We start from the raw sequence: 27629 nt of genomic DNA, 5'->3' as shown, positions 1-27629 counted from the left end.
TTGCTTGTTGTAGACTATTACCTGTTAAATTTGTCTGACAGTGTGACACCAGCAAAAAACTTCTTTTCTGGTTTCCTTCTTTCTATTTTAAAGCTGTCAAACAACTTCAACATCTAAGGATAAAACCTGACAGATGACTCAGATATGTGACAGGTCATAAAATATTGATTCTTCATGTTACCTGCTAATGAAACACATGCCATCATGGGTAAATCTTCTTTATTTTCGATTCCTGACTTTTAATTGTTATATGTCCAGTTTAGGTTGTAGTCTAGAATTAGGACATGATGGGTTCAGTCCCAAGAAATGCTAAGGCCTATAAATAAGGAATCAATTCTACTTTTCTTTAACTACTGGTTTTTTAATCTAGAATTCCAGCCATGATTTCTGTTAAAATCTACATCTACTGGAAACCCTTTTGGACCTTTCTGGTTCTTTTTTGACTCAGTAGAACCAAACCAACTCCTAAGATCGTACTATAATGAGAAGCACCAAGGATCAACCAAGGATTTCCACTGGGATTTTTTCCCCCCAGGAGAAAAACCTTCTCTTGATCATGTATGAAATAAATAATATTTACGAGATTTTTTCCAGGATTTTGGCATTTTTCCAGTTAAGCTTATAATTTTTAGTCTTTTAAGGTAATTTTCAATGAGCAACAACTCAGTCTGGGCTTTCTTGTCTGGTCTTCTGTGAAAACTGTGTCCTTTCTGCCAAATGACGGCATCAATTTTTTGGCTAGAGATCTCTATGTAAGATCTTCTGGCAGAAAGAAGAAGATGCTGCCCTACTTGAACCTACCTTTCCAGCAAAATCTGGAAAGCAATGTTCAAAATTAGATTTGTATTCACTTGAGTAGGGGTTGTGTCTCGTACAAGTTTCGTGCTTCAGCAGTGAAGTGGTGCGGACTGCCAGGCTCCTGACTCGAACCTGTGTGAGCAGAGTTGTGTCTTCACTTCTAAAACACTTCCCTGTCTGGGACTGAAAGCTTCCCACAGAAAATTGACTCAAAAATTGCCATCATCCCTCCAAAAAGTGCCCTTTCTGATGTGGTGAGACCCCTTTCTAACAGTGAGCTTTCAGTGCACAGTTATCTGGGGCCAGAGCAGCGCCAGTGGAAGGATGTGTTGGAGGCTGGCAGACACTGGGCCCTGAGGGCAGCAGGAGCTGCAGTCTGACATGGTCTCTGCTGCTGTTGAGGGGGAGAGCCCTGCTCTCCATAACTCCCATGCCTGGAAAACTCAGTCGCCCACAGGAGCCAGACTGTGTCCCTGCTCCAGGTGAGATGAATGGTGCAGAGGAGCAGATGTGCTTTAGACTGGTTTATTGGAAGCAGAGGGACATAGCCTCTGTGCAGCTTCAGAGTGATGGACAAGCTCTTTCATGGTGCACCATGCAACTATTCCCAGGGCAGATCCAACCTTAGGAGAGCTGAGAATCATAGGACAACACTTGTAAGCAAAAGTACAGCCCCTTTTCCAAGGGAGGGGAGTGCTGACATGGCCAGGGCTGACTGCAGGAGCAGCTGGGTTGCTCCCAGGCACCATTTCCACACTTTGAAGATTTGGATGGTGCAGACAGACCTTGTGAGTATGTCTCTCTGGTAACCAAATTACTTCACTCAGGAATTGAAGTGAGGTGAGAAGACCAGCCCTTGTATCACAGCAGCCCCATTGGGGTTGGATGATAAAAAAACCTGTACTTTGGTTGGAAATATAGAACAAGCATTTGATGAACACTAGTTGATGCAGCCCTTGTGTGCTTGGAAGGTTATCTGTTTTCCACCTCTGTAAGCCAGACTACTGAAAGAGTTGAACCATGAATCTGAAAAATCTGAAAACCATTCTCATAGAATTTAGGAAACATTATTTATATAAGCTGCTTTGAAAATAAATGCAAAACTTGTTGGAAAAACATACTGTTAGAGTGATGATTAGTGGCTCACTTTCCAGCTGAAGGACTGCATTTATTAGTGTTTCAGGGGGATCTGTCTTAGATCTGGTGTTGTTAAAATACTTTCATTAACCACTTAGATAGTGGAATAAAGGATTTCCAATGGAATAGAGGATGTCCTCCATTTGTAGGTCACAGTAATTCAGGAGGAGCTCCAAGTGTGTTGTGGGACACAAGCAGTATTCAACATTTATAATGAGTTAGAGAAATGGTCTGAAAAACAGGACACAATTCAATAGCAGTACATGTATAGGCAGAAGAGGGAGTTGTACAAGATGAAAGTTAGGGATCAAACAACCACATGAGTTCACAAGGCCTTTCTGTTGTGAAAAACAGACAAATGCCCTACCATTTTGAAGAGGCAGAAAAATTTATCTGCAGGATGCACAAAGTGAGTCTACCAGGCTGCTCAGCAAGGCATCAGCTACATGGTTTTTTGGCACTAGACTGTAAGGGAGGAGTGGACCTACCTGGTAAATAACAAGAGTGGAACAACAAGAGTGTCAGAAGCCTTGGAGTTCTTAATGTAAGAGAAAACATGGGCAATTGATCTGTGTAATCTAGAGGAAAGGAGACTTAGTGGACATAACACTCTTAACTATGAAAAAAAGCTGCTGCGAAAATGAAGGGAATAAATCATGGGAATGTGACAAGTAATGGACTTAGAGTGCAGCCAGGGAAATTTCACAGACATTAGGAAAATCCTGTCCAAGATAAAGTCCCTTGGCCAGGGGAGCAGCTGCTGAGAGAGGAGCAGGAGCTGGTAATGCCAGGGGTCCTGCAGTTCTCCCCCCACCAAAATGCCCCACTCCCTGCAGCCTGGCAGAGCTAGAGGCACATAAAAAACCTACATTGCACCCACTGATATCCAGCAGGGGGAGAGGAAAAGAAAAATGTGCTGTCTCCATCTTATACCCTTTGCCCCCACAGGAGGGACAGCAACCCCATGAGGATACTGTTGATGAGGGGCAATTTATAAGGCAGGGCTCAGGTGACAACCATGTTTTGCTGTTCACCATCTCTCCAGTTGGAGGGACTAAATTACTTAGGAACATCATGTTTTCTCCCCAGGTGACTTACACAGAGGGCATTTCCACTGATCAGGGAAGAACTATTCCCCAGCCCATATTTTGGTGCCAACTGTACTGTCTATTTTTAACAGCAAGCTTCCATTAGCATTTGTTTGCTAAAAATAAACACATTTCAAATGCAATTCATTACCTAGCGCATTAGGGTAAAGGCAATTTATTCTTCAGTCAAGAAGAAATATTTTTAAGAGATAAATTGGTTCATGCAAATCTCTGTGACTTGCACTCAGTGCATGTGATACCAGCAGAGACAGTGCTCTGATTTCAGTCGATTGATGGGATAGATCACAAAATTCAGGAAGCTGCTGAGGAGCTCAGCGCAACATCTTGTTTAACTTAATTAAAAACATGATGACAATTATGTAAGAGAAAAACAAAAAAGAGGGGTGGTAGACACAGCTCTCCTTTAGAGCTGCAGCTTTACAGAAGTGTAACAAAAGGGCAGACGTGGTTCTTGAGGAGGGGGTATTCTTTATTATATTGATGGTAATGCTTCCTAAAACCTAAACATCACTGCCTCTTGCTCACACAACAGGGGAATAATTTAAAAGGGTACAATTCTGAATCAGAAAATGCCAACACAAAAGGATTTTAAATGAGTTTAGATGAGCTGCTGAGCCCGGAGCTGGATGGTGATCTCTGGTGAACCTGTCCTTCATGAATCACTTAGTTTCCTTTAGATTAAAAAAATTAGCTTCCAAAATGTTTTGTGGAAATAAGGTACTTTAAGCAAAACTTGCTGGTTTTTGGCAGGAGGATTTGCAGGGCATATAGGGAATTCCTGCTCTGAAGGTTCACAAGTAGGAACTGAACCAGAGCCTTGCATGCCCCTCTCTCCTTCAAATAATGTAACATAAATAAATAACAAACCATAAAAAGAAAATATCTACTTGGAGTCCTCAGGGTATTTGAGGAAAAAGCAAAGCTCTTCTATCCAGCCACCACTAATGCAGCAGGTCCTGCAAAATCAGCATGGTCTGATTTTCCCCACTAGAGGGGACTGCGGTATCTAGAGTTACCCACTCACTCACAGCAGTTCTGGTAACTTCAAAATGCGTGGCATCACTAAGAAAATTAATTACTGCTACTTGTAATATAATTCAAAACAGTGTAAAATTGGAATCTGTCAGAAACCCTTATTAAATGTACAAAATGAAAGAATAATAACTTGGATTTAGGTTCCTTCATTAAACAGTATTTTGAAGTTACCAGATTTAAAAAAAATTTAAAGTCTCCTAGTTTATCTGAAAACTGTGGGGGGGTTGCTATATTGTTTTGCGATGTACATATGAAATACTTTAAAATAAAACACAGTCTGTTTAATATCAGAAAACTAATCTGTAAAATACTCCTGATGATTCACAGTAACTCATGTTAAATCTGCAAAAACCAACTCCTCGCTGTCCCAAAACAGTTTGGTGGCAGGATCCTTAGCTAATTGCAAACACTTGAAACAAAATGCAGAGAGGGAGATAAGAGCCCAGGTGTGCTTCCCACCTTGGATGTGCTGCTGGGGGATGCCACAGCAGGTGGTACAAAGAAGGCTCTGAGCATGAGAGAAAACAAGTTCTGACTTCTCATGGTCTCTTATCCCTACAGTTTTGGCATTTAAGCATTTCCAGGGACCTGTTTCACCAGAAACATCCATCAAAGTAGCACAAGTTAAAGCACATCTGCAATTGTTGAGGTTTTGAATTCCAGGTATAGGGAATCACAGAATCATAGAAATGTTGAGGTTGGAAAATATCTAAGATCATCAATTCCAGCCTTTAACCCATCATCACCATGCTCACCACTAAACCATGTTCCTAAGTGCCTCATCCTTTTGTACACTTTCAGAGACAGTGTTTCTACCATTTCCCTGGGCAGCCTGTTACAGTTCCTGACCACTCATTCAGTGAAAAACTTTTTCCCAGTATCTAATCTAAACCTCCTCTGGTGCAACCTCAGGACATTTCCTCTAGTCCTGTCACTTGTTACCTCCTCTCAGGCAGTTGTAGAGCGTGATAAGGTCACCCCTGAGCCTCCTCCCGGCTAAACAACCCCAGCTCCCTCAACTGTTCTTTGCAAGAATTGTTGAATGTGCAAGTACTGGTGCCCACTGCCAAGGGTCAAGACTTGGGTTTGAAGCTGGTTGTTCCTGCCAATAGGTTTTGTTTTACAGAGCTTTATTTGCATCAATTCTTACTAAGAGAGCAATAGTGGGAATGAACTCCCTCATTCTGCAATTTAGCCTTGTCTGAGTTGTGCTGCAACATCTCCCCTGCTACAGTCCTGATCCTGTGGGAAGACTTATTTGCACCTTAGCTCACCACTGCATCTCTTTGGCAAGCTCAGCCTCTTGTTTATTAATGGTCTTTTACTGCAGCTCATTAAACCAATATTAATATTTTCTATCTGCCAGTTGCCAGCAGTTTTCTTGTCTCGGTGTCAGAGACTCAGAAAGCTGCAGAGGTCGGCAAGGACCTCTGGGGTACCTTGTCCTACCCCACTGTTCAGAGGGTCAGCTACAGCAGCTCACTCAGGGTCATGTCCAGTCAGGTCTTCAGTATCTCCAAGGATGGAGACTCTCTGGCAGCCTGCTCCAATATGTTTGACCATGCTCGCTGTATAAAAGTTTTTTAAGTATAAGTGCAATTTCCTGCATGTCAATTTGTGTCTGTTGTGTTTTACGCCTGGGCACCACCAAGTGGAGTCAGGTTCTGTCTTCTTTATTGGGTCCCCATTAGGTATTTATACACACTCACAAGGTCCCTGTTGAACCTTCTGTATTCCAGGCTGAGCAACACCAGCTCTTGAATCCTTTTCTTACAGGAGAGTTGCTCCAGTCCCTTCATCATTGTATTGCTCTTCACTGGATTCTCTCCAGCATGTCCACATCTCTCTTGCACTGAGGAGCCCAACCCAGGGCACAGCACTGTAGGTCTCCCCAGTGCTCAGTGGAAGATCCTGTGATCCTGCTTTGTCACAAGGGCACAGCATTAGCTCACAGTCAGCTTGATGTCCTCTAGGACCCCAGGTCCTTTCCTATCAAGCTGCTTTCCAGCTGGGTGGCCCCCAGCATATTCTGGTGTGTGGGCCTGTTCCTCTCCATGTGCAGAACATGGGCTTTCCCAGCTTCATGAGGTTTCTGTCCACCCATTTCTCCAATCTGTTGGAGGTCCCTCTGGATAGCAGCATAACCCTCTGCTGCTTGAACACTTCTCCCAGTTTTCTATCTGCCCTATCATTCAGCTGGACTCTGTGCCACTGATCACAGCCCTTTAACCTGGCAGTTCAGCCAGTTTTCGGTCCCCCTTGCTGTCTAGTTATTTAGCCCACACTTCATCACCTTGTCTGTGAAGTCATGGCAAGCACTCAAAATCCTTGCTAAAGTCAAGATGAACAATGCCACTCACTGCTTTCCCCTTCACCACTGAGGCAGTCACATCACTGTACAAGGTTTTCAGGTTTTCTCAGGTGTGATTTCCCCTTTGTAAATCCATGCTGACAACTTCCAATCAGCTTCTTGTCTTTTCTGTTTGGAAATGATTTCCAGGACTGGTTACTCTGGGACCTCCACGAGGACTGAGGTAACACTGCCATGTATATTGCCTCCCACATCGTCCCTCCTGGAGATAGGACTGACATGGAATGTCTTGTCTATGGTATGCCTGAACTTACTGAAATTATTTAACTACTTTTTTGATTCAGTTGGTGAATGGAAAAATAATTTCCATAGTCATCTTCTTACCATGGGAATGGCAATGTTTTCAGGTGCCTTCCCAAACAACCGTTTTCCTTGATTGTTCCCTCCATTCCAGACTCTTCATTTCCTGTTGTCCTCTTTTCAGGGAGTGTGACCAGGACACCAGCCCAGAGCAGGTGAATCACTGAGATGTTTCCTCACACACTGGGCTGCCTCTAGAGGACTGAACCTCTGCCACAAGCACGTTCAGCTACTATGAGGAGGGAGTGCAGTGGGAACTGAGAGCAGCTCAGAGGGCAGAGTGGGAAGTGTGAAGATCTTTTAAAGCTGCCTTTTCTTCTATCTCTCCCTTTCCTAATTGATTCTTAGTCCTGAAGAAACTCCTGTGGGATGCTGCTGTCAGAAACTTGTCTCCCTTCCCCCCTTACTTTCATTGCTCCCTTCGCAGGTGACAGGCAATTTTCTCCCATTTATTAAGGTTATCTCTTCCTATACCCATCACAAGTTTCAATCTCCTCTGTCCTCTTCTGCTTTCCATTCTCTTCTTTTTATTCCAAGAAAAGAAAAGGAGGAAGCACTGGAATCCTAATTATTTATATGCAAATATTTCCTCTACTTTTGTCCTGATTTAGCAAAATTTAGAGTCCTAAAGGAGCAGACAAGAGAGTCCCTTTTATTCCCATCAGGCATCCTTGCAGCTTCATTCCTAGCTAGCAAAGCAGTTTACAAGACCAGTGGAAAACTGGCATTCTTTTATCCCTGCTGCAAAATTTGTTTCATAATTACGTGTCCTATTCTAAAATGTATATGTGGCCTTAATCCTCCTAATATGTAGGGCTTAATATGTATAAAAAGCCTGCTATGTACATCATCTCAGCACAGAATTTCAATTTCTAGAAAGGCTGAGACTGAATTAAAAAGGAAACACTGTGCATGGCAATGAGCTCATTTTGACAGGCTGAATTAATTTTAAATAATAAGGAAGTAATTTCCATCTCACTGCATGCCTGCATTTTTCTGTAAAAATAAAACACTATAGTCAGAAAGGTACTCTTGAGAAACATCTCTCAAAGAGATAAGTAAACCAGATAGCAATTAAAAAAGTAAATAAAGCATAATTACAATAGTAAAAGATAATATTAAGTATTAATGCACTTCAAGCCCAGCTACTTTGATTAATTTCTGCTTTATCTCATTAGCTTCATAATCAGAAAAATATAATCATATGACGATACATAGATTTAAGCACAGACAAATACCTCCAGCAGTTAGACATGGCGGTTTCAAGGATGCAGTCAAAACTGCCTGATGCAAAAGAAAACACCATGAGAAGAAAAGCCACGGGAAGATGTAGAGAAGGAGATCCCTACACCACCACCACTTGTCCCCACCATCCAAAAACATAACAGGCTTGCAAATTAAATGTTCTTTGGATGGTCATGTGAGGGACATGGCTTTCTTTGCTGAAGCATGACTGAAAGTGCCAATGCTTTCTGTGAAAATCAAGACATGATAATACTCAACTGGAATTGAAAAGTGATATTCAACTCTCTCCTCTAGAAGGGAGGATTCACTTCTGTACTCCAGACTAGTCCGGAGAGTTTTCCCACCACCAGGCAGGGAACACAACAGGGCATGTGGCACTGCGGTGTGGAAGGTTTGCGCCAGAGCCTCAGGGTCCACCCTTGGAACTTTACTGTACTTTGTTCAATTAACTCTGCACAGGTAAACCCTGGTAGATCCATGACTGGTGCTCCCCTGCCCTGGGGAGGACTGTAACCACCAGACTCCCTCCACATCTCTCCTTGAACAATGAATTATCTTTTGCACAGCCTCAGGAGGAGCATCTAGGTCACGGGTGTCTGTGTTTGTGTGCATTCTTCCCTAGCATAGCCTCTGAGCAGGGGTGGTGACCCCTTTCCCAGGTTCTAGGAAAAAACCCACCCCCTTTTTTATCCAACAGCAAGGTGGTTTGAACATCCACCAAGGCAACGGGAGATCCTGGTGCAGCTCTAATCCTTGCACTAGCTGCTTGACTGCAAAGTGTTCTTTAAAATGTATCTTTCTTTGTCTTGTAAATGAAACTGGGAGAAAGGGAATAAAAAAAGCAAGATCAAGGATGACATTGTAGCCTGGTGACAGGGGCACTAAGCTGTTGAAAAGGTGATCTGACTTCCGTTCTCTGCTCCCATTAATATTTAATAGTCATTAAATTAACAGTCAGGGATGTGTAGGATTAACTACAGGTCAGCATCCTCATACTTACATCTGAATGAATGAGATAGTGTTAGTAGGGATGGAAATAAGCTATTAGCAATGAGCACAGCCAGTATGTCAGTAACAGGCATGAATTTAAATTATTTAAACACTGTCCCTGAAAACCAAAACAATGAAATGGCTGCTCTGATACAGAGACCCACATAAACCCTGTACCAGTGCTGAAACCTCCAGCACAAATACTCACAGAGATGTGAAACTATTTGGCAAAAATCAGCCCTTTCTCTCTGGATTTGCTCAAGGGACTTGCAAGAGATTGACACTGCTGATCACAGGGAAAATGGCCATAAACAGCTTTTCATGCACTCAATAGCAGTGTTCTCAAAACAACCTGTGAAGAATGCTGTAACTGAGCCACCTGCACTGCCAGGAGAGGAGGTGAGGACACGGCTCCCATTGCACCAAACTGTCAGGCTCATTTTCAGTCTGCAGGGCTGGAGTGGCTGATAGCTGGAGCCACAGGAGTGTCCTCCTGCTCCCCTCCAGCCTGGCCCTGACACTGAGGCACAGAAGAACCTGACTTCTCTCCTGCAGTTCCTATTTTGTGTGCAACTTGGGAATGTCACTGACTGCAGCTGTTAGTGCAAGATTCCCTCATCTTTTCCTTGCCCTTTAAAATGAAAAGCAGTCTAATCTCAAACAACCTTTCCACTTCTGGAGGAAACACATGTGAGGACTCTGATGGCCAGCTTCTTCACTTGGCCCGCAGTGGAGAGAGGGACAAGGGGACAAGTTTTTGGATCTGTTTTGGTGGGCTTGTTTGCAATCTCCCTGTTTAGGGAGGGCTTCCCACCAGCTGTGGTTTCCCTGTGCAGCTGAGCAGAGGAGGAGGGCTGTCCTCCACGGAGGGATGCCTGCTGGATTTGACCAGACAGCTCAGATCTCAGGCAGCCTCTTTTCCCACAGTTGCTAAGAAACCAAAAACAATCAGCTGCTGAAACAATGTTTAGTACATTTTTCCCTCCATTTGTCTCATTCTGGATTACAGCAGCTTTAAGAATTGCTGGGCTTTCCCTGTGCCCTCCGTGGTGAGGAGCTGGCCAAGCACAGTGCTGGGGAGTCCTTGGCCTCAGTACCTTTTGTAAGAGGGCTCCAAGCACACAGGTTGTTTCCATAAGTGGCCACGAGGGATTTCCCTACCTTGAGCTGTCGCAGGGGTCTCAGGAACACCTATTTGCAGGTGACATTCAAGAGCTTTTTCAGCTGCCTTTACAGCCGCTGTCAGCACATCCACCTGAGTCACCAGTGGCTCCAGCTATGACTTTAATGAAATCTGCTGTCCAATTCCTACCTCAGTGTTTCAAATCTCTCCATTTATCCCCTTTCAGGCCTGGCTCTGGCTCTTATCTTGCCTGGGAGAAGGGACAGTGATGATTGCCCTGGAGCATTTTGGAGCAGCATTGGGAAAGAGACCATATGGGCATCCCTATGGCTGAGAGCCAGAGGGCCAATGAGCCACTGAAGAACAAAACCCCACAGGAGGTTAATACCTGCTGGGAACATCACCCAAGAGAAAACTCCCACCCACATTTAGCTGTAATAATAGAAACAAATGAGAAAACAGACTTGGGAAAAAGCATCCTTAGTCAAGGCAGAGGTAGGTTTCCAGATCTGCTTTGTGTAGTGGTAGTACAAGGCATTTTTCTCTGGTTGAAGGGGACTGGAAGGCTGATAAAAAACTTTGGGGAATAACCTTCCCTGCATAAATGACTGCGTGAACTTCACTTCTTTATTTCTCTGTCATGTCAGTTCAGCTGCATGTTCACTGTTAATAATAGGTCCAACTCTGCAGAGACTCATAGTGTCTTGGAAATGTCACCTATCAAGGTACACAAAGCTAAAGCAACCTCAAAATATTAACTGCTCTGTGTGTTTGCTAATAGTTCTGTGCTGACCGTGAGGGCTGGATTTCTGTTCCCAGCACAATGCCTGTAAATTCTGCCAGTTCCCTGGCGGGCTTGGGTTGCTTTTATTAAGTGGTTACGTGTCATGCTTCCCTTATGTGGAACCTTCTGTTTTCTGATGGAGCCTGTGGCTCTTACAGCAAGTTACAGCCTTTTTTCCTGCAGCCTTGGTAGAAACTGGTTGTTGTATCAGCTCATATATTTTGTAACTCTGGCAAATAAATCTGTGTGTTGTGCAGGTCAGTAAAACAGAGATCTTTACAGCACAAGAAAGAAGTGACACAGTGTTGGGAGCGAGAGGGACCTGGGCCTGGCTTGTGAACTAAGGATGTTGTGCTGAGCCAACACTACTGGGAGCTTCTGCTCTGTGTTGGGGTAGCATAATGAGGCATTACTGTGTGGTATAAATACTGTAATAACTACAGGGCTGAGGGCAGTATGAGGGTGTGTGAAGGGACAGCTCCAAAGGCCAGAGGAGCCCGGGAACAGGTATTCCCCAAGAACAGGCAGGAATGAAAACAAAGTTCTCACCTTTCATATGTGAGGTCAGACCAGAAGTCCGCTCAGTCCACCTTTTTTTCTGGCAGTGGCCAGCAGTGGGTATGTAGGGCAGGACAGGGCAGGGAAAGCCATAGGGATGTCTCCTCAAAATTATGTACCATCCTCCAACAATCTGGAGGGGGGAATTTGGGAGGCCAACAGACATCATTGCATGTAAGGATCCTGAAAGCTTTTTCTGCCATGAATATATCCATTTGCTTTTTGACCCTTTTTAGCACATGAAATCCCAGAAGGGGAACAACAGGCAAGTGAAGTCCAGGTTGAACAGGACGTGGCTGCCTGACTGTCCTGAACCTGCAGCCCAAGGCACTGTGTCATCCATTAAAGCATCTTGCTCTCCTGAGGTTGAACAAACACTGACCTCACTTCAAACTCCCCAGGAGACACCATTCACCCAGTCAGTCATTAATTTTTCAAGTGGTGTGTGTGGCTCCAGGTTTAGAAGGGAAAAAAGGCTGTTCCTTCAATCTCAACAGCATTGTTTGCAGTGCCCTTGTGTGTGCTCTGCTCTAAAGCAGAGGGAGACTTTTTCAGAATTGTGGAAACAGTTTGTTGCACCTTCTGGTAATATAATGGATGGTGAGGAAAAATAGGAATGAGGATCACTGACTAGCTGAGTAAATGGCCAAGTTACCTAATTGGGTTCCTGCAGGCAGCTGCTATGCTTAGCAAGAAACATAACTGTATTATTATATAATGGCACAGAATTTATAAAATTCTGCCAAAGGAATATATGTTCCCTGTTTTTTATTCTTCAGAGCAAAATACTATTTTTTTCCAACATGTTTCTATCAGACAATGGCTAAAAACATATTTGGCTGACTGATTTCACTGTTCCTGAAAAGAGACTGGATTAAATCTTCAGGATGCTCCAATTAGAAAAACAGCTCCTAAACAACCAGATAGGAAGAGGACAGTGTAAGATCCAGTGCTTCACTGGGATGAAGTATATTCAGCCAATTTGGATGATTTTTTTGTATTTAATTTTCTACCTGAGAAGTGACATTGGCTATTTACTGCACTAATGTGAGTTCCTGGGCCTGCAGTGGTGAGCTGCTACCTGGTTTGTAGGTTTTATAAAGCAGTCTGAGCATTACCTGTGCTTTCCCTCACATGGGCACCCTATAAATACTACCTGTTGCCTTTTGCTCATCAAACATGCTCATCAAAGGTTATGTGAAGCAGACAGTTTTTGTAGGATTCAGTAAACTTTAGCACTGTCAGTGACAGAGTTGCCTTTAAAGCTGATGAAAAGCTGTGCGCTTTGGAAAGCTCTGGACCAAGATCACGGAGAAACATTTATAATTAGGGGCATGTAATGTACAAATTACTTAAATTCTAAGCATGTGAATGGAGCATCATAATATTTTATACAAGTTATAATTAATTAGTAATAGAATTTACAAGGAATTCAGTTAAGTTATGACTCATGCATATTTTTCAACATTATTAAAAACCTATTACAATTGACTTGACAATATTAGCTGCAGGATATGATGTCCATCATGGGTGACTTTGACAAAAAAGATTTAGCCCTTTCAAGCCCTCTAATTTTGTATGCAATTTTTGGAGCATCTTCATCTTAAAAAAAACCCAAACCAACAGAAATCCCATGAGAATATCCAGGCTCTAAAAACTTAAACTTTTAAGCCTGATGCGGGGCACCCAAAAATTGCCAGCTACCTGCAAGTATTCTGGGTTACAGACTTGAATGAATTACTCTTGTATATGCTTTTTAAATAATCAGTACTCTTCTTTTTTGTTTATTAACTTTGATAGGTAATTGACAAGTCTATTTGTCACTCTACAGTGATATACTTAATCACAACTAATTCTTGTTATTTAGAAATCTTTGTGGCATCTCCAGTCTTTCTAATCTGTTATGAATGTTGTCTTTAAGGAATATGAAAATGGATGTATTAATTACAAACTGCTTCAGAGGCGGCTGCTGTCAGGCAAATAATTTTTTGTAAATCAGAGAGCTGAAATAACTGCTTGGATATGGTAAATATTTTCAAGTCTCATACCCAGCCTGAGCACCACACAGAAAGCAGAGGTGAATGAATGTCCTCTGGATGGTGGATAGTGTGCCCTCTGCTCAAGAGACTCTACTCAGACAGTATCTTGTGGTCATAGTGTCACATTCCTTTATTTTTCCACTGGGGAAAAAAAAAAAAATGTGGATGCAGACATACCCAGACACTTTCCCTATCCAAATCTCAATCACAGATTCCTTTTCACTTTCCAAAGGGAACTTTTCCTCAATACAACTTCAATGTATTGCCAGGTCTTTCACAGGCATTTAAAATACTCTGCATTTGTAATAACAGCATGGAGGCAGGAAACATGCAGCAGCTGTATCTCCTCCTCAGAAAGAATGCTTTTGACTCAGGATGGGCTGCAGATCCCATGCTGTAAAAATGAGTGGCAGACGAAGACTGACTCTGGTTTACTTTGAGGTAAATTCAAGCAAGGCTAACTTGGGCAGGAGCATGGCACTGATTCCTCTTCCAGCTGCCCATGCTTTGCTTGTGCAGAGGACTACAGAGCAAGAGAGTTACTGCTTGTGTCTCATTGAAGGCAGTGCCTCAACACCAGAGGCAGGAGCTGTAGGTGGGACATCAAAGGATGACTTGAAAATAGCACAGACAAGACTGATTTCCTGAGAAATCAGTTTTCCTATGGAAAACTTGGAAACTGGTATGATTTGAACTTTGCTGTGGTGGCACTCAGGGAGGAGGTTTTGTGTTGCAGGAGGCCTGAGATGGGAGAAGGAGGTGCCGTGAAGAGGAAAGGGAAATGGGTCATCTCGGAAGAAAGCAGAAGATAAGCAGGAAAAGCCATAGAAGTAGTTTTATGGAAACTTTTGAGAGGTTGGACCACAAAGCTGACAAAAGGGATGAAGGTGAAGCAGTGACAGGATGTAGTGTGGCTTGCTAAGGAATTGACGCTAGGAATCGATTTTAGTTGTGACATTTTGAGGGAAGACAAGGTGAGCATCAAGAGGACCAGAAGAGAGAAAGTAATGAAAACTGAGGATGAAACTATCGTGGCTCTACTCTGGGAACAAATAGTAACTGATAATTTTTTAGGATGCTCTTGAGGGAATGTCAGCAGGATTAAATGACAGCATCAGTCTGGAGAGAAGAGAGAAGATGGTGGTAATGTTGAAAATAGCACTGGAGCTGTGTGCTGCCTGGATACAGAAGCTAATAGGTTTACCAACTCCAGTCAAACAGAGTAGGCATGAGAAGTAAGGTAAGGGCCTCAGTTGTACCTAGAGCTCAGGCAGGAAGGTTGGAGCAGATGACCCACTGGGGTCCCTCCCAACCTGACCCATTCTGTGATTCTGTCATTCTGACATTTAACCCAATGTAGCCCCCTGTACACACATACTCTTTGAATCATGGAATCATTAAAGTTGGGAAAGACCTCTAAGATCATTGAGTCCAAGCATTAGCCCATTAATCCTGCTCTGTTCAGAGAATGTGAGGATTTTAGATATTTGCTCTGCAAGTTTAGCAGGATGGAGGTGTATGTGTGCAGGACCACCTGCTCACTTGGTCCAGTCTATCGTGCAGCAATCCCATGGGTATGTGTCACACTCAGAGGTCACAGTGTCTGTGTTCATGCCTGTGTCCAGGATGATCACCCCCTTTCTCTGCTGTCCTAACAAGTGGCCCTTTCCCACATATCTGGGCAGAAGCAAGTTTTACAAATGGAAGGGATTATGTGCTGGATTTGGAACATACCACGAAATGTACATATCTATGGAGATCTGATCTCAACAAGGGACCATCTGTCCCACTGTTTTTTGGAGGGTTTGGTGTGTCATGTCCTTGAGTCAGGCACCTGAAGTCTGCCCTACAGGGATGATATGATATCCAGCTGGAGGTGAGCATGTTCCCCACAGAGATAAGCTATTGATAGGAAGATGTGATGACTTAGATGAAATCATTACTCATCCTTCCAGTAAGTTGTGTCCTGATTTAGTAACATATTCCATTTGTAGATCATATTGTCTCTGGTGCGTCTGCTTTACAACAGCAGTGCAAACAAATTAAACAAAGTTTTGATATGCTTTTATCAAAGATTTGTCCCTAGTGTCCTTTGATTTACTTCTTGAGATCTCCTCTGGCATGAACTGGATGGAGGCAATATTTTCTCCCTCTCAAAGTTGATCTTAGCTCAACACCTCCGAGAATATATGAGTTCTGCCTTCAGAGCTGGCTTCAGGCATTCTAGAGAATAGCTGCCCTCCCCTTAATATATAATAGACTGAAGACAGCTCTATGTCTTCATTTCAGTGAAATTGCTTTTCTTCTACATTTCCTAGGCATCCAGATAGTGGTGCTCTGGGTGTCCCGAGCCAATATCAAAACAAAAAAATCCAACCCTACTTCCTTTTTTTTTGCTGGCTGACAAAAGCAGTTGCAAAGGTATCTGCTCTCCTGGCCTTTAACCCCACTTGCCTCTCGAGCGAGGACCAAAATTAATGACTGACCAGATTTGTCAGCAGGGGAATATTCGTGCATTTTTCAATGTTTGTAATTGTGTCACAGAGGTTAGAGATGGGACTAACCTATTAATTACCCTTTATACCACTTCAAGTCTGTTGAAGATGGGTTTCCACAGCAAGAGGTATATTTTTCAGTGCACATTTAGATATGAAACAGAAGTCTGTAGCAAGAAAAAACCTGGTTCCATGGGCACCAGTATAGAGTCTTTTTTTGTCTCTAGTCTGAATTTCAGAGGATCATTTTCTACTGAAAATGCTGTGATTGAAAAGATGAGTGCTTGAGGGCTCATGGTGCCAGCATGATTGTCAATAGGACTGCAAAATGGGAATGTATCTTAAGAAATGAGAAAATGTTCTTACAGGTGAGTATGTTGAATGACTGGAAAATCCAAAATAGCTGTTAATCAGGGAGACAGGTAATGCAGTGTGTGTAAGAGCATCAACCTGCTCTAGCTCAACTCATGTATAACCACTTGCCAGTTTAATGTATTGCCAGGTTGTGAGAGGCTACTGGTCTGCCTGGGTTTCTGCCTGTTAAATTCTTTGTGTGATCTGGATGCAGAGAAAGCCTATCCCATGCTGCCACAGTAAAGGAAACCTACAATATACAGCAAATCCAGCCCTTAACACGGGATCATTTCTGATCCTTTGGCTATGTTTGATGAGTAGTTCAGCTCTGGTTTCCAAGCACTGTGGCTCCCATGGCACTGACAACATCCACCCTGCTGTGGCAGGGCAGGATTTGGGGTTGCAGACAGCAGCACAAGCTCAGCCCATCTGTCTTCCATAGTTACTGTGGGAGAGGGACCCTGCTCTTGTCTATGAACAACCCCAAGATCTTTGTCCTGTTTCAGATCTTCATGGTCTAGCTGGTGGCTGTTGATTATAGGAAAATGTTGGCATTTTGGGGACACATGGTGCAGAAAGGCTGGCCAGCCCTAACGAAGCATTAAAACTGCTCTGTTGAAGGAAGGAAGTAAGTTTGAGGTTTGCTGAGCTTCTCAATGTGTTTGATAAAGACCCTGCAATTTTCACACATCAGGAAGTTGGATAGTCTTTGGGCAAGAGAGACATTGGTATTCCACTGGGCAGATTTGCTTTCCCAGCTGTCCTAGGGGCTGTTGGGAGCAAGCTGGTCTGTGGCCCTCAGCCAGAAAAGCACTTAGATAAGAGCACACCTCTCAGTCCATGGATCATCCTGCTGAATTCTTTAGGGCTCCTCATGCAATTCCAAGAAACAATGTGCTTTGCTGGGCTCAGTCTCAAGCCCCCATTTGCCTAAAGCTCCTCCACGTCCCTTGAAGCCATATTGATATGCTGGATGGGGAATGGATGCTGCCTGAGAGTGCACTCCTTGCTTGAGTTATAACCACACTTTCAACAATGAATGAGTGAGTGTGCTTCTGCTTGAAGTTAAAAAGCACCATTCTTTTGGGTTGTGAGCAACATCAGCCTTGGGGAAGGGAGAGCTGTGCCTACACACGATTTCAGTGATAGACACAGACACTCTTGTTTACTCCCTGAATAATACCACTTGGAGTTCAAAGTTGGCAATGCTGGAGAGGATCAGCACGTGGTTGAAAAACAGCAGGTGGGGGCAGAGGAAGAAGTGGTGTGTTACCCTTTTTGTTAAGGATGGCTCCCAGAGCCCCAGAGGTGGCACTGCAACAGCAGCTTGAGGGATGGATCAAATGGAAATGTCAGGACAGAAGACCCTGCAGAGATGACAGAGATTAGCATAAATATCTAACAGCAAAGGACAGCCAGGGATTAGGACATGAGGCAAGAAATGTCCTGGTGAGGGCATGCCTAGCTCTGTGGTGTAGGGAATAACTGAACACAGGGAACAGAGACAACTCAACAGTAGGCAAGTAAGCCAGACAGTGACCATTTCAGAGAGCACTGACTTTTGCTTAATGTTCTTGTGGGACTGAGGAAACAGCAGGCTGTAGAAGTGTGGACACATTCAAGGCCACCCAGCATCAGTGTGAGGAGCTCTCTGCCTTCCTGGGAAGTGCAGAGGGTGTCATGGTAACTGAGACTTCAGAGAAAAGCCACCAGGGCAAGAAACCAGTCTCCTAATCTGACACGGACAAAAACATATGTGGCTGAAGGTTGAATGACTTTGTAGGAGACCATTTAGATAAATGATGGCATTCTGTGAGTAATTTTCTGATGGTTTAACCTTCGCGTGGGGAATAAAATTGCACTGTAGGTCTTTAGAAAAACTATTCCTGTAATTTGCTCAGAATGCTGTAACTGGAGAAGGTAACCATGTTGCAGGGTTTGGTGAAGGATGGAGGCTCTGAGGCTCAAGGCAGAAGAAAGCTGAGACAAAAGGGTCTGCAGAGGAGCACAGAGGACCATGATCCAGTGGACCACAGTGTCTGGCTCTGTGGGCTCTGCTGGAGCTGGCTGGGTGTGTAACACTGGCCTGTTGTTACACTAAGAGGCAGAAGCAGGGTGGACTGACACCCTTGTGTGTGTGTGTGCAAGAGGGAGACGATGGCATTGAACAGTCTGCAGTGGTTCTTCAGGTCTGTCGTCTCTTACCACAGAATTTGTGTCTGCTGTCAGCAACTTATATGTGCACACAAGTTAGAACCATGACTACATTTTTTGGGTGAGGTTTTTATCATCATTAAAACAACAGAATCATACAAAAACATGCAGGAGTGAACTTCAGGAGGTCATGCAGACCACTTCTTGTCCCAAGGTAGGCTAATTGCACCAGAGTCACTTCTGATGATGTTGAATAATATATCCCTAGGGGTCTCCAACACTGGAAAACCACAGCACCTTAAGGGAATTGTTTCCTCTGTTCACTCTCCCCACTGCTGAAAAGGCTGTGGAAATTTTGTTATTCATATATGACTGGAATATTTCTGCCTGGAATTTAAATCATGGTTGCAGGTGCTATTACCCACATATAGGCACTGAAAACCAAAACCACTCTCATTTATGGGTTGCTCCCTCACATTTATAAACTAAGAGAACTGAGTTGGAGACATCCTTGGCACAGTAGGAAATCAGTGGAGAAACCAAGCTTCTTCCAGAAGCACTGGGCTTCCACAGAAACCAGAGATGGCTGAACAAGGACATCAATGTGAAAAACTCGGATTGTACAAATGAATAGGCTGAAATGCTGCAGGACTTAGCAGCTCTCTGCCAGATACAGTGTCTGAGAGACAGCTGGTTCCATCAAGCCTATAACAGGGGTCAGAGAATTGAGAGGAGGGAGGTGGCAGTCAAGGGGAATAGGCCAATTCAGGGAATTTGAATTTTAAACTAAGACTAGTTTAGGGGAAGAAAATGGGAGCAAAAATGCTTAATAGGGTACTTTGGGAAGATAGGCTATTTCACAAGACTCAAAGACAAATTCAGAATCCTTAAGTGGTGCTAGAGGCAGATCTGTGAGTTGTCTCCTATAAAAAATGGTCTGAGGGATATCCGCTTACCCAACAACTGTGGGTACATTGGCCATTAGTTTTTTTGCTGTGGAGGAGGAGGGAAGTTGGGTCTTCTGGCAGCAACAGGAGGAGGTGGGAGGTTGGGAGGTGGCCCAGCTCCGTGTCTGTCATGGCTCCAGCATCCCTGAGGAAACACATTTCTTGGGGAGCCAAGCTGAAGAAGGAGCATGGTGACTTTTTGGCAGGTGGGAACAGAGCTGTACAGCACTCCTGCCTCAGGGCCTCAGTTGAGTCTCAGAGGCTCTGACTGCTGGCAGGAACTCACTGAGGAGAAGGAGGCAGGGAAATCACAAACCCCTTATTGATTCCCTTTCTTTTCTGCAACCCATCCCCAGCACTAACCATATTTGAAAATACAGCTTCCAGGCTTCTTTTACAATGGTTTAAAAAAAAAAAAAATCTTAGCTCTAGAGAGAATTATTTTGCCAGCCCTATTTTTCCGTGGCTTTGAGTTTGCCATTGACGTTAATTAGGACTTCCTCAGCCTTGTTAGCCTGGCATTTTCCTTTGTTACTGAGAACAGCGAAGGTGACCTTGCTCACTAGGTGGATTTTCTCAGCTCTGACAGTCTAATCATTAATGTCTTAGGAACAGAGGTAGGGATCTTACATGGGAAACTTGAGAAGAGCTATAAAAACATCATGCAGAAAGCTGGCAGTGTCAGCTGGCATAGCTCCAATAAGTCAAAAGTAGAAGTGTTTCTGATAAGTCATCTTGATCTCACACAACACATGCTATTCAACATGTATTTTTGCTGCGTAATAAGAGAACAACAAATGCCTATTTGTGTAAGCTCAGTTGCAAGTGGCTGAACTGGGTATACTAAGAGTAATAACCAGCATTCAATAAGTTCCATTTTATTATCCAGGAAAGTGGAACAGTCACCAGAACACTGATCTCTGATGGCTTACAGCATAACAAGAGTTATTTTGGGGGCTTCACTCTATTCCCCACCTGTACAGTCATGAAACTGTAGAATCACTGACAACTGTAAGTAGGAAGGGACTGCTGGAAGTCATGTATTCCAATTCCCTTCTCAGAGGAGGTCCAAACAGAGCAGGTTGCCTAGGGTCACGTCCAGTCAAGTTCTGAGGATCTCCAAGGATGGGGATAACACTACCTTGCTGGGCAACCTGGTCAATATTTGACCAGCCTCATAACAAGAAAAACCTCACCAGCACACTTAAAATATGAGTGAAAATCCTGTGAGAAAAAAAATCGAGGAAGGGAATTACTGAGTTCTGCCTCTCAGTACCAGGCAGCACCACAGGACCCATGCGGGGTAAGTATGTTTCAGGCCACTGTGATTGGTCTCACCTTCACAAGCTTTACATACACTACAATTAAAGGAACTATACAAACACAGGAAAACATCATATTTGCCTATAGCAGTCTTTTTTTAACAGAGACTGTGAAAACAACATTTGTAATTCTGATGTGTCATCTGCCACACGAAGCAAGAGTTTGACAACAGAAGAGTCACAAAGCATTGGCGGTAGCAGAACTGTCCCCGTCAGCCAGCTGCACCAGGAGCAGGCTCAGCTTCCTGAGAAGGCAAACAGGGAGTGGCTGCTTCCCACCAGCAGGCATAGAAGGGTCCATTCTGCTCCTGACCCTTTTCAATTGCACACTTCAACATTTCTGCCACGGATTTCTGAACAGCCATATCCAGAGGGGTTCTGATCCTAGCAGGTACTTCTGAAGGTCACTTAGCCATGACACACACAGCTTGCAGATTTGCCACTAGCAGCTGACACAAGCTACTGAAAAAGGTGGAATATTGAGACTACACAAAACCAAAGCTAAGCTGGAATATAAATATCAAATGAAATGCTTACACGTTGCTGAACATGCTGCCTAATGTCAGAAACACGAGACAACAGCAGAAAGCCATGCAACGCATTTTGGCAGAAGCACGCAAACATGTCACAGCTTGTCCCCTGGATGCCATGCTCACACTTACGTTAGTCTGTGTCATACTACCTTAACTTGTTTTAAGCATTTCCATCATCTGTGAGGTAGGGAGGGAAAAACAGAATAGTTAAGGTATAATCACGTGAGATCTTGCACATCATAGTATAATTTGTAAACAAGCTCATTATCGGCTGTAGTGTGGAGAGTGTGAATAGTTCAGGCTTCTGTCTCAACTTATCCAGACAGGGAACTTTCTGAACGCCAGGTAAGTGATTCAATGGATTACTAAGGAGGTAGGTGAAAAAAACGGATTAACAGAGGAGGAAATAAATTAACATATAAACAAGTGAAGAATGTTAGTGTCAGAAGATGCATATTTTTGCTGTCATGTGAAAACCAAAACACCCAGAAACACCTTTTGATCAGTGAGCAGTTTTAAACACTGTATTAATCTGGCTACTTCAAATATATTTGAATAAAGATGCAAAATTAAAAATCAAACACCTACAAATCACAACAATGAATTAGACTGAAGATAAAACTATATTAGTTATCATCTCAGTATGTACAGATCTGCAGAAGTCATTTTTCTAGGTGAGAAATTACAGTAATAAAAACGATACATCGAGATCTTGTTGATACATTGCTCATAATTTTTATTATACTTCTAAAACCATTTGAAAAGACCCAGCCTACCAAATCCTTTTGTGCACAAACTTTCTTATTGGCTTAGATTCTAAGGTTAGCCATGCACTGTGCTTTTAATTATGTGCCCACAGAAGGCTGCTCTGGTGAGATCTTGTGCCTGTGCTACCCTGAGAAAGCCCAGGGGAACTTAACAATACTTTGGGTCTCTAAGTATCTTCAGTCATCTACTCCTGTAATTTATTGTGAATTTACAGTACTTTGCACAGTGCGTAAACCGTTCATGTCTGATGAGGAGAGATACTAAGTCACCTGAAAGCTGAAGGATTTGTATCAAGGAAAAAACTACTTTCACATCTACACATTGCACTGAACAGCTAAAAATCTGTAACAAGATGGAAGAATTATTATCTCCTGAGAGAGTGGCAGAGTAATCAATTGGCCTAAACTTCTGCTTTTCAAAAAAAGTATTTAGTATCACCCTAAAAGGAGATACTAAATTAGATAGAATTAGAGACACTATCTCAAAGCAGTAATTTCTTAACTGAGAACACAGACCAATGGTTCCACTAGCACTTGAAAACTGTTTTGAAAAGAATTTAAGGGCTTTATTGTGGATTTAACAAATAAATCAAAAGTAGCCAAACTACCTCCAGAATTGTGTTTTCTAGCTGGGTCTAATGCAGAAGAACTGCAAAATACAGCAGAGAAATTAGATACAGTAGCTGGAAATATCTAAATGCATTTATTATGTGATTGGCATGGCCCTGCTGAAAATAATCAATATATTGACTTTTCTGAAGATTCACAGTAGGTAGCAAGGAAAAAAAAAAATCTGTGTGTGTGTGTATGCACTTTTTTTTTGAAAAAGAATTTGATTTCTCTTTCTTGGAAGCTGTGGCTGTTTGTATACTGGTACTGGAGTGCCTCCATTCGCCTATCTCTACCATTGTTTCAGCAATGAGAAATGGAATAAGTAGAGGTGCTGAAGGATATGCTGGATGAGTACTGAGATACAAAGCAAGGCAGCTGTCCCATTTATAATGCTGGGGGAAAAGGAGGTAAAATAGCTTATTAAGCAAGTAATAGTGATATCATTTTCCTATTTCCCTATTTTATTTTGATACCTCTGCACTGTGAGAGCAAATGATCAGGAATTTGTAGCGATGTAATCATGCCTGGCTCCCCACCTCCTCTGGCACATGCCAGTTAAGTGGAACTGATGCTGTTTTGTGCAGATAAGGTGGCAGTCGTTACAATTCAGAAGCATTACACCCATTGGATACACTTGGGAAATGTCCTAGGAAAACCAATTCTTCATTCAAGCACTGATGCAGACTCCCATGCACCCCATGCTCTCCCTTTCCCCAGGCACTGAGCTTTCCCCTGGATCACCCAAGGATGTCCTTGCTTGTCCAGCCCTGCAGAACACAGTCTGTGCTGCCACCTCAGGACATGGCATGTGCAGTCCCTTCCCTGGGATGCCATGGAGAAGACTCAGAGGAACTTGGGCACTTATTCCTGTCCCATGGGCCTTGGTTAAGGCTCACCATCCCCATGGAGATGAAGGCATAGCTATCACCCAGTTAACATAAAACATAGGTGAATGGAGTCCATCTCATTGCTCAAGTGTCCTGGGGAATCTGCACAGATTTGTTGTCTTGGGCAACATCTCCTCTCCACAGGAGCCTCTTCTGCCACTCTCTTAGTTAAGTCAACAATTTTTTCCCCTCCATACAAACATAAGTCTCATGTAGCTACTGCAGGAATTATTTCTGGCACTTAACCGGTTAATAAATGTTTTCCTTTGGTTGGAAGTAAAACTCTTGTCCTTCCTTGAGCTCTTCCTTGGCATCTTTCATTAAGGGATGTCCCTTTCACTGAACCTTTCTTTCTGTGTCAGTCTGTACCTCAAAATACACACCCAATATAGGTTTCTAAGCAGCTTGAGGATATATAGCACATCCAGTGTCCTGAGCAAGCCCAGCCATGGGAATGACCCAGCACTTGGTGGTGAATGGCAAAGACTGATCCTCTGTGTTTTCTTTGCTAAACCATGCTGATGCATGTGAGACACTGGCAGGCTTGTGGCCATCTGGGGATGTGCTCACAGCCTTGTTCCAGCTGGGATTGGGAGAATGCTCCTGAAGTGAATTTCCCAGTTACTGTGCTTGTTCCAGCTGCCAATGGGCAACTGTGGGGCCAAGCAGGAGCTTGGCTGGCATAACATTGTCTCTCCACCACACCACTGGCATGGACTTCAGGCCCAGAGCACAAGCTGTTTCCTCCTGCAGTGCTGCTCCTATTGCTAATGTAGACATTGCCTGACTGAATCCTGCTGACTTGATTGATTCTATTTAAATCAATGTGATTGTTTGTACGAACAAAGTTGATAGAACTGGCCCTAAGTGGCATTTAGTGCACCATGCTATTTGGCATGTAAATCAGCTGTTTGGGGCAGCGGTAACTGTTTTGTTACCACTGTGAATTTAGAGAAATCTGTTAAAGACAATAAAGAAAGTACATATTTATAGTGCAATAGCTGATATTAGCACTTGACTTGTCTTACTTAGATGTATAAAGCAGCCTTGCTCTGGAGGTAGATTAAAGAGATTTTTCTGTCTTTTGAGATCCTTGAAGTAATCAAGTTCATTATAATGCCTTTCCTCCAAAATATCATATACATTGATGAATTATGCATTTGGTTTCATAGTTTTAAATCTGCATATGGCTGTTTGTACCCAGTGATAAAATATTCTTTTACTTTCTTTTTAATGGTTACAGTAAAATTCTGCATGATTTATATCGCAAGTAGCAATTTGCAGCTAGAAATATTGATGACATCTTGCCAATGGCAATGAACAGGTTTTAATACTACAGTAAAGCATGCCTTTTCTTCTTAATTAGTCTCCATTGATTAAACATGCAGATTATTTACAAAAAGCCTAACACAATGGAAAGGAAGAATAACTAATGCAATGGCTGTTCTCCCAGCATCACATGCAATTCATCTTTACTAAGCTAGTTGAGCCTCTATAATCTCAAGGCATTTATGAAATAATAGGGAGAAAGCTTTAGGTTAAGCATATTTAGTATAAAAAGTATTTGTTTAATTTGTTTCTTAAGATGAAAATTCTCCTATTCTTGAGGGAAGATTAATGTCCTTGATGAGTTAAAGCCACAGACATCTTGCAGTAAGATACAAGAAGCCTTGTCAGATTGCTAACAGAAACAATCTTTATGATGCTAAGATTTTGTAGCTTATAATTAAACATCACTCTCCAGCCTCTGTAACCTGTATCATCCTCACACGCCGTACTTTATACATCACAGCAATTAGTGAAGCATACAGGGCACATTTAGGTGAAGGCTTTCTGTCGGGAGCTGGTGATGTAGTGACTCAGCAAGGCATCAGAAGGCTTTGCTTGTGCTAAGGCTTTGTGCACCTCCGGGGGGGATGCACCTCTCCGATTAATGCAAGGGGCTATTTTTGTAACATCCAAAAGTTTCTGCTCTACATCAAAGTGCACTAGCTGCTTATTTTAGATGACAGAAACTCTTACATTTGTCTTGAACAATACAGTCTTTAGCACTTTTTTGGTACGTACTTCTCCAAAAAGAAAATTTCCTGTGAAGCATTTCATAGAGGAAGGGCTTCCAATTTGAGATCATCAGAGACATTTTCATCCTGTGCTTCAAATATTCCAGTAAGTTAACAGCCCACATTCCAAAGGTAAGAGGTGGTCATGGCATACTGGGGAGTACTCTGACCATGTAATTTGGGAGAACAAGAATATCTGGATTTCTGCCCTGCTCTTCAGCTGAGCTGAGGTTCAGCCCCAGGCAGTGCCAAGACCCTCTTGAAACGAGGCTCCTCAATTGGTCTGGTCTTTTATTTACTGTGTTATTTTTTTTTTTTTCTCCCAGCAACCAAAATCTGACCCTCCTTCCCAGACACTCCGTTGTTTCCATTCTTGAAACTAACTTGCCTGAAAGCTGCTCTTTTCCCTGGGGACATTGATCTGGATCACATGAATATGGCATGCATAACCTTCCACAAGCAGAGGGACTGTGAGTTACTTTCCCTTGGCTGGTCTTAAATCTGCATGTGGTGTTTGGAGAATTAGTCTGAGCATTTTGCCCTGACTTGTGTCTCTTTCCTTGTGCCTGAGCTAATGGGATCCTGACTACAAAAGGGTGAAGCAGTGGAAAACCTGAGGTCTCAGATGTATCCCCAAGGTCATAATCAAGAACTTCAAGCAAGTGGTAGAAAGATGATGGAAACAACCTCTGGAACCAGGTAATTTCACCAAAGATGTCACCATTAACACTTGGCTTTCACAATGTGCCCTTTGTTTGTGTAAATCTCAGAAGGATATTGTCAGAGAAGTCACTGTTACTAATTCTAATGGCACAGTGAAGTGACTTGGAACAGGTGACACCATAGTCAACAAAGGCACTGAAATTGGAGTGAGCTTTTCTGACTCATGGCCTGACTCAGCCCTCCTTGCTCCCACTGTTCCAATACCTCTGGGGCTGCCCTCCCTGCTCCTTTGTGCTGTTGCCTTTTTGTGGTCCCCTCTCAGCTGCCCATCCCAGCTCACCAAAGCACTTACCAAAGTCCCTTAGCTGGCGTGTGCTCCTGGCTCTCGCTTGGCAAAATGTAGCTACATCTGCACTTTTCTAAATGGGGATGGATTAATTGCATGCTTAAAAGCTTTGCTGGATGGAGACCTGGACTCTAGAGCCAGACCTACCTTCATAGCTGGAGCCTGCAAGTAGGAGGAGAAGACATTTTTCTCCTCACCTGCTGACTGGGAAAGGGGTGAGCAAGAGAGTTAGAGAGAGCCCTGACTTGGTTTCTGCAGTGCACTGCTGTCAGCAAAGCTCTGGGCAATGAGGGCCTGAGCACCTGCCCAGATCCCAGAGCATCCTGGGGAGAGCTAATAGCAAGGCTGAGCTGAGAAGTGTGCCACATCTTAGCAGTTCTGTCATACTTTTTAATAAAAACATTTAGAGAAAGGTTTTCCCCATTGACTTTTGAAAAAAGAAACACCTAAAATCCTAACAACAATTTTTATGCAGGCAGTTATTAATAGTGGTGTAAATATTAGTTTTATACTAGAATAACTAGTAGTTATTTTAATACTTGCCCATATACAAGGCATTTTGAGGTTTGTAGTAGGAATTGGGTATTAGTAATGATAATACTTTCATTTGAATAGCTCTTTTGTGTGCAAAACATGTCAATGATTGTATCTAAAGTCGCACAATGCAGGCGTGCTGGAACCTCCTTTATGTAAGCCATTTAAAAGCATCATGTTGTGCCTGTTGTTATAAGAACAGCATTTAACACCCTATTGAAAATAAAAACCATTCTTCTTATGCGTTTTCCCCACTGAAGCTTATTTCTACTGTTTTCTCAGAGAAGCAACAAAGTTTGGACTTAATCTGTTTAATCACACCTTCAATTTTCATCCCTTTATGTTATTACCATCAATGCAAGATTTTAAAAAGTCTGTTCTTGAAATTATTTCACCCAACAAAAGGTTTGTTTTTGCTTCCGAGGTGTATGTCTTATATAGTAAACTTCCTTGTAGTATAAAGGAC

General features: G+C 43.0%; 1 protein-coding gene across 3 annotated transcripts in view; it reads right to left on the bottom strand.

Moving 5' to 3' along the window:
• Positions 1 to 27629, bottom strand: part of LHFPL3 (LHFPL tetraspan subfamily member 3) — a 227924-nt gene that overhangs the window by 15317 nt on the left and 184978 nt on the right. Inside the window, exon 3 of one of the 3 annotated variants that reach the window (XM_085040404.1) lies at positions 21424 to 21471. The exons of 1 other annotated variant lie outside the window; for it this stretch is intronic. In XM_085040404.1, the coding sequence (XP_084896530.1) occupies positions 21455 to 21471 (17 nt within the window). In that variant the 3' untranslated portion in view covers positions 21424 to 21454. The remainder of the gene's footprint in view (positions 1 to 21423; positions 21472 to 27629) is intronic. One more of the 3 variants, XM_085040414.1, reaches the window with a different exon arrangement.

Source organism: Lichenostomus cassidix, chromosome 1Aa (genome assembly GCF_008360975.1).
Source record: "Lichenostomus cassidix isolate B80296 chromosome 1Aa, HeHo_3.0, whole genome shotgun sequence".
In the NCBI taxonomy this organism is placed as follows: Eukaryota; Metazoa; Chordata; class Aves; order Passeriformes; family Meliphagidae; genus Lichenostomus; species Lichenostomus cassidix.
The sequence above is the reverse complement of the archived record's forward strand: the minus strand, read 5'-3'. Positions and strand labels throughout refer to the sequence as shown.